At 45.4% G+C, this 7,500-nt stretch overlaps 1 protein-coding gene across 1 annotated transcript in view; it reads right to left on the reverse strand.

The window, feature by feature from the left end:
- Positions 1–7,500, reverse strand: part of vgll4b (vestigial-like family member 4b) — a 77,987-nt gene that overhangs the window by 21,129 nt on the left and 49,358 nt on the right. The window contains 1 exon segment of the mRNA XM_083772211.1: positions 6,974–7,223. Within this exon segment, the coding sequence (XP_083628337.1) occupies positions 6,974–7,223 (250 nt within the window).

The raw sequence follows: 7,500 nt of genomic DNA on the forward strand, positions 1-7,500 counted from the left end.
TATACCAGAGCCATTTTACTGGACCGTAACTATATATATATATATACATACACACACTTGACCCATTTAGACCTCAAGTTAAAATTTACAAATGTCTTCTAAATCATAACAGTTTTCAGAAAAACCCTATGTTTATATTCTATATCAGTGCAGGTTCTCAAACTGTATTTATGTCAAGATTTGTATGATCGTCGCGCGCCACCGAGTGTGCAAAATGTGGCGCAAATCTTTGAATATATATTCTTTGGGAGTGAACGTTTTTAACTCAAATCTTTGCTTCTGGGAGGGGGGGGGCTGGAACTACATATTTTCAGATGGGGGTCGGCGGCCAAATACATATAGTTTGTGGGGGTCCTTGACATGAAAAACGTTATTAAGAACGACTGACATAGAAACATGAGGCTTTTCAGAAAACTGTCAGGATTTAGAAGACATTTGTAAAACCGTCCTCGGGTCTAAATGAGTTAAGTGTCTTTTGGCATTGCATATGGAAATATTGACAGAAATCTTGTTGTGCCAGTAAACTGTAAACTGACCCAGTTTTGATATCAAACTGCTGAGAGACCCAGCAGAGGAAGGACAAGCCTTTGTTGCTGGAGCCAAGTCAGATCGGATATGATGGGGACAGCCGTAGGAAAACATGTGGAAATACACTCACTCACTCACTGTCTCTCTTTCTCACACACACACACACACACACACACACACTCTTAACACACCCTTAAAAGAGGCACTCGGCGCTTTCTCCGTTTCACACCCACAACACAAAACGTCCCTGCGTAAAAAAAACCCCAGTCTATAACAATGATTCCGTCAACCTTGGCCACATGCACCGCCAGTGGTTTGCGTTCTCCAAACGCCGCGGCAGGCAGGCTCTATTTGGCTTATGGGAGAGGCCAGCCATGAGAAAGACACACTGCTGGAGTTCCCAGCTAGAATGCAGCTGGAGCGTTTATATTGCTGGGACTGCGATATACTTAATTGGGGATTTATATGCAGATTGCCTTTGAATTAATCACATTTATCTGATTAACTTACTTAAGCGCCTATATATATATATACTTTGTTGCGCCTTTACCCTTTATCCAAGGCGCTTTACATAGATTGTTTTTACACACATTCACACACCGATGGCGGCGGAAACCATGCAAGGCCCCAACCAGCACATCTGGTTTAGCGTCTTGCTCAAGGACACTTTGACGCTAACTCTGGGGGAGCCCACAGGGTTGGAACTGTCTACCGCTGAGCCACCGCCGCCCCGTGTCCAAACGTCACAGACAAACTATAACCCCAATTTGTAACCCCAAAAAGTGCTGACAGAGGCAGTGCCGAGGCCTTCTTACAAAGTCCCAACTTTGCTGCCACACACTCCCTCCCTTGCTGCTGGAGCTGTGTTTCATTTGCTCTCTTTACAAAATCCTATAGCTTGAAGATATTATTTTATTTTGAAGAGCTAAAGATACAGATGTGCAGCTGAGCTTTTATTTGGGCAGATGTATACAGCTCTGGAGCACAGGCAGGCAGACAGGCCTACAGACAGGCAGGCAGGCAGGCAGGCAGGCAAGTAAACAGGCAGGCAGGCAAGTAAACAGGCAGGCAGACAGACAGACAGACAGACAGGCAGACAGACAGGCAGGCAAGTAAACAGGCAAGCAGGCAGGCAGGCATCAGCAAGCTTCCAGCCCACAGGCTCTAGTGGACAGGATAAGGCCTCTTTGTTCCTGGCTCCTCCTCCTTAGCGAAAATGAGAAAATAGCCCCCGCCTGACAAGGAACCCACTCAACACATACACATTCACGCACATGTGCACATGCGTGCGTGCGTGCGTGCGTGTGTGTGTGTGTGTGTGTGTGTGTGTGTGTGCGTGCACTCGAACACAAAACACAGGATAGGAGGACAGCTCTATCTCCTTACACTGAGCAACACTGTATTCAGTAACGGATCTGTTAGCTATTATCATGAAGGGATATGTTTTGTTCTGACTGCAGCCGAGTCGTACATATACATGTACACATGTACATATACACGTACATATACATGTACATATACATGTACAAATACATGTACATATACGAGTAAACATGACAACACAAAACATGAATTCACATAACTTGAGAGAGGGGGGAAAAAAGACTGTTTAACCACTTTTGACCTATTCTTTGTCATTATAGGCTAGGTCTCCATTCCAAAACGAAAATAACTGATCTAAAAGACTAATAGATAGCTATTGTTGCTAATTATTGTACAAGGAAACGTACATTACATCGGCTGAGGAAAAAGTCAAACCAACAAAGAAGGAAAAAGTAAACGACAGCTAGAAAATAGTAACACACAAAACAGACTTATCTATCGAGATGAAGTTCACACATTTTGGGGGCGGGAACCCCTTTTGGTGTTTTAAGCATTATGTTATACTTGAGCGCCGAGTGCCGCGCTACGAGCTTGTAGGTCTGCTATTTTTGAAGAATCGTGAAAATGTGGCGCAAACCTTTGAAAATATATTCTTTCAGAGCGAACGTTTTTTACTCGAATCGTTGCTTTGGGGCGGTCCATGGAACAGATGGGGGTCGGTGGCCATATAATGTTTGGGGTCCTTGACATGAAATATTGAGCACCACTGATATAGAAATATGAGGTATTTCAGAAAACTGTCATGATTTAGAAGACATTTTTGAAATTTCGACGTCAGGCCTAAATGGGTTAAACCCTGATATACTTTGTCCCCTCTTTGTTGTTTGACTTTGAATCAAGCCTCGCACATCAAACTTATATATAGTGTTTTTACATACAGTACATACATGCATGTGTATGTATGTATGTATGTATGTATGTGTATACTATGTACAGTATGTGCATGCATGCAAGCTTGAACACCTGCAACTGATTACCAAACAAACGGGACAGCACAGTGGCGGCAGTCACGCACACACACAAGCCCTTTCAAAAAGACACACACGGGGACACACTGGCCGGCGCACGCACGCACGCACGCACGCACGCACGCACGCAGATGCTAATATAACAGCAGCCTGCCATTTTGAACGATGAAATTAAGTCATCAAGCAGTTACTTCACACCTGTGGTTATTTTTCATGTTTTTTACCACATGACCCATTACATATATTCGATGCAAATGAAAGCGCTACAAACGCACAATGTGAGTGGTGAGCGTTGGTGTGTAGTAGAATGGATGGGGCCAATATTATGGACCCCGTTGAGGGACTCCCGTCAACCCAGTATAAGGGTTTACCCATTTAGGCTTGACGTCGACATTTAAAAAATGTCTTCTGTTTCTGTATCAGTGGTGCTCAATATTTCATATCAAGGACCCCAAAAATGTATTTGGCCCGCCGACCCAAATCTGAAAATATGTTGTTCCAGAAGCAAAGATTTGAGTTAAAAACGTTCGCTCTGAAAGAATATATACAAAGATTTGTGCCACATTTTCACGATTAAAAAAAAAATAGACGAACCTACAAGCTCATAGCGAGGTGACGAGGAAGGACACAAAATGGTTACCACAAAAACAAAATGCAGATAGGACTTGCAACAGTTGGGGGGGGCGATATGACAATAAGCCACATTATACCCACCCACACAGACAGTGTTGTGAGGCACGGCGTAGCTGCTGGGGCATTTGCATATCAATATAAGCAGAAGTTAAACCACATGGCATAATGACACGTCAGTGTCTCACGGAGACCGAACATACTCCAGACCTCCGAGTCGTGAGACCGTAAGCATGGGGGAAAAGACTGCAGACAATAGGTTACAATGTGGACTGTACCCACCGTGGCTCCCACCACACGGATACGCAGAAAACACCAAACAAGATGACTTTGCAAAACAAGAATGTCTCGAGTTTTGACGAGGCTGCATGACAAGCTAATCCTTTGTTATGAGCCACAGCTGCTCACATGATTAAAGGCTGCCACTGGGACAACGTGATTGTTGCGCTGCTGCTCTTCACAAAACATTTGAGCAAATTTAAGGCCTCGTCTTGTTGAATGCCATGCAGATATTTCAGCTACGAAATTGCATTTTCATAACCCATTTAGGCCTGACGTCGAAATTAAAAAACAAATGTCTTCTAAATTCTAACAGTTTTCTGAAATACCTCATGTTTCTGTTAGCAAAGCACAAGAGTTCTTAAAAAGCTCTATACCTTGAGTCAATGTCACTGTGGAAGGAAGGTGGCGAACTTAAAAGAGGGTCCAAGGCAGCTCTGTCCAGTTGAAGTAGAAAGAAATCATTTATTTCATGTTAAAAACAAGGGTTAAAAACACGACCAGTTTTTTCTACATATAAAGGACCCACGTAGCGCTTCTTTTTTTTCTTTCTGTTACCTCATGTTTCTGTATCAGTGGTGCTCATTATTTCATGTCAAGGACCCCAAAAATTATCTGTGTATGGCCACCGACCCCCATCTGAAAATATGTTGTTCCAGGAACCCCTCAGAAGCAAAAATATGAGTCAAAGCTTTTTCTCTGAAAGAATATATATTCAAAGATTTGTGCCACATTTTCACGATTTAAAACAAATAGCAGATCTACAAGCTGCGAGCTTGTAGATCTGCTATTTTCCAATAGCTAAAGTGTAACATAGTGCTTAAACACACCAAAAGGGGTTCCCGCCCAAAATGGGTTAACACTGAGTTTAACCACCATACATATTATTGGGGGATATTGGCCAAAAACATTAAATAAACTGAAAAAGAAGGCGTTGCCAGTACTGAGCCAACTCCAGTGTACTCATTCTGAACCTATAGCTGGTGCATTACTCAGGCATATATAGGCCTGTACTTCTCTACAGATTGTCCTCACTTGGATCTAGCCTGAAAAACGTCCGTCATATAATTAAGCAATATTACACGAGACACGAGAGGGGGTGGTTTAACGTCATTAATGCACGCCTGCGATGCTGCAGGCCGAAAGCAGAAAAAACAATGTTTTTTAATGACAGATGTAGTCACTACGACCACAAATGTCCCAAGAAACTAGCTAGCCTAGCCACCAAGTTTGCTGCGCTCTGGGAGAACAGAGCAGCTGCATTCTTTGTTTTGATTAGGTGTGGAGTGGTGTTCGTTTGAACCACGGTTAGAAGGCTGTTTCAACCAATCAGATTGCTTCCTCGAAACGACCTGCTGTATAATTTGACATTGGACTGGAATCAGTGCAAACCTTACCTCGGACTACCATTCTACTCATTCAACGAGGAGGAAAACAGAGAAAGATGAGGGAATAAAAGATCGGGCCAATTATGGATGGTGTCAAATTATATTTGTGTGTGTGAGTAAGTTGGGGTTGGTATGCAATCAGGTTTATGGCTGGCTCATGACCCTGCCATGCATAGTCTGCCATGTACAGTATATTGGTGTGTGTGTGTGTGTGTGTGTGTGTGTGTGTGTGTGTGTGTGTGTGTGTGTGTGTGTGTGTGTGTGTGTGTGTGTGTGTGTGTGTGTGTGTGTGTGTGTGTGTGTGTGTGTGTGTGTGTGTGTGTGTGTGTGTGTGTGTGTGTGTGTGTGTGTGTGTGTGTGTGTGTGTGTGTGTGCGTGCGTGCGTGCGTGCGTGCGTGCGTGCGTGCGTGCGTGCATGCGTGCGAGCGGTTACAGTATTTGTATTTTATTTTTATATATGCTGTGATACGTAGTGCGTTCTGTAATTTACGTCTTTATTTATTTCTGACTGGACTCTTGGAAAACTAGCCGATAGGCTTAAATTAAGAGATCCAAATACAAATCTAATCTCCCCAGCGGAGGGTGTGTAGAGCCCAGGATCACATTAGGTAATTGACACAGGGGTGAAAAATGGGTTACAAAATCGTGGGAAAGTAAACAGCACTTTTTGGGCCATTCGAGCCTCAGTCTAACTGTCTAACACATGGTGACTGTAGTCATTTTACTCAGTAGTAACTACAGTATGTGCTCCTTTCACTTAATTAAAGGTTAGGTTCCATCGAAGGTTTCCTATAGTTGTGATCCATCTAGTATTACATTTTGGTGGCCAAATTATGAAACAACAGGTGACTTTAATCAAGTAACAACGACAGCTAAGAAGCAAATTATCTGCATCTGTGGCCTTATTCTGTGCACAACTACACACACACCCACACACACACACACACACACACACACACACACACAGAAACGTCAAAGACATACACTATGATGAATATTCTTCACGGCTCTGCCTGACACCTCGCTGACTCGCTCTACAATAAATAGCCACGGCGAGAGAGAGAGAGAGCCGTCTCTATACTGTCCTGGCCCCAGCTAGCAGCCCCTCCACCGCCAATCAGCGCTGCAGAATCTCTGGAATCCGAGGAAGTCGGAATGTGGGAACGTTGGAAGCTAGGGGGGCTGCATGGAGCTGCAGTGTGACAGAAGCCTGCCAGCCCTGCTATGCATGCCAGCCTTCCTCTGCTGCTGCTGCTGGGCATTCCACTTCCCAGGCTTCCAACACTGATCATGGGCTATAAGGGGAGAGCAATGTGGAGCCGTGCTAAACAGAGCCCTGGCACACTGCGTTCTGTGCAGGCAGGGCCACGCACGGTGGCGAGCTGGCCTCGCGCTGCATGCTGGCTGCACAAACCGGTTGACGCCGGCCCGTTTCGGCGCACAACTTATAGGGCCAAGAAGCAGGGCTCGCGCACTGCACGCGGCTATTGTGCTAACTCCAACACACAAAAATAAACACACAACCATGTGTGTGTGTGTGTGTGTGTGTGTGTGTGTGTGTGTGTGTGTGTGTGTGTGTGTGTGTGTGTGTGTGTGTGTGTGTGTGTGTGTGAGAGTGTGCATGCGTAACGTATACTATAGGGGCCGTGCGTTACACGAGGGTGTGGATTGACACCAACATGCATAAATTTCAGTTCAAAAACACCACAGTTTGTGGTATATACGCGTTTTCCTGCACTGTTGTGTGTGTGTGTGTGTATGTGTGCGTGCGTGCGCGCGTGCGGTGCTTGTACGTACAGTGACTGGGCAAACAGCCGGCTCATCTTGGCCACGTGTTCGTTGTCCTCCATGTCGCTGTCCCCCCCCTGGTCTCCACTCAGCTTCCTCTTGCTGGGGCTGATGGGCGGCGGGCCCGTCCTGCTGTGGCCGCCAGACGACATGCAGGAGGATGAGGAGGAGGACGAGGAGGACGAAGACGAGGACGAAGACGAAGAGGACGAGAGGGACAGGGACTGGAGTCGGGGGTCCCCTCGCAGGGCTGCCTCGCCTGGCGGGGAGAGAGAGAGAGAGAAGAATCGGTTAACCCCATTTTGGCCTGACGTCGACAATTAAATCAATGACAATTTGACGGTTCTCGAGTTACGTGGATTACAGACGTGCGCGCACACACACACACGCACACACACACGCACACACACACACACACACACACACACACACACACGTACAGAGACTTGGTGCATTTATAGATAGATTAGGTCACCAAAATTGAGACCTGAGAGCAGATTCTACTAACTGTCTTCTAATTCACGACAGTGCGTGCG

This window comes from Protomyctophum parallelum, assembly GCF_964188405.1.
Source record: "Protomyctophum parallelum genome assembly, chromosome: 8".
In the NCBI taxonomy this organism is placed as follows: Eukaryota; Metazoa; Chordata; class Actinopteri; order Myctophiformes; family Myctophidae; genus Protomyctophum; species Protomyctophum parallelum.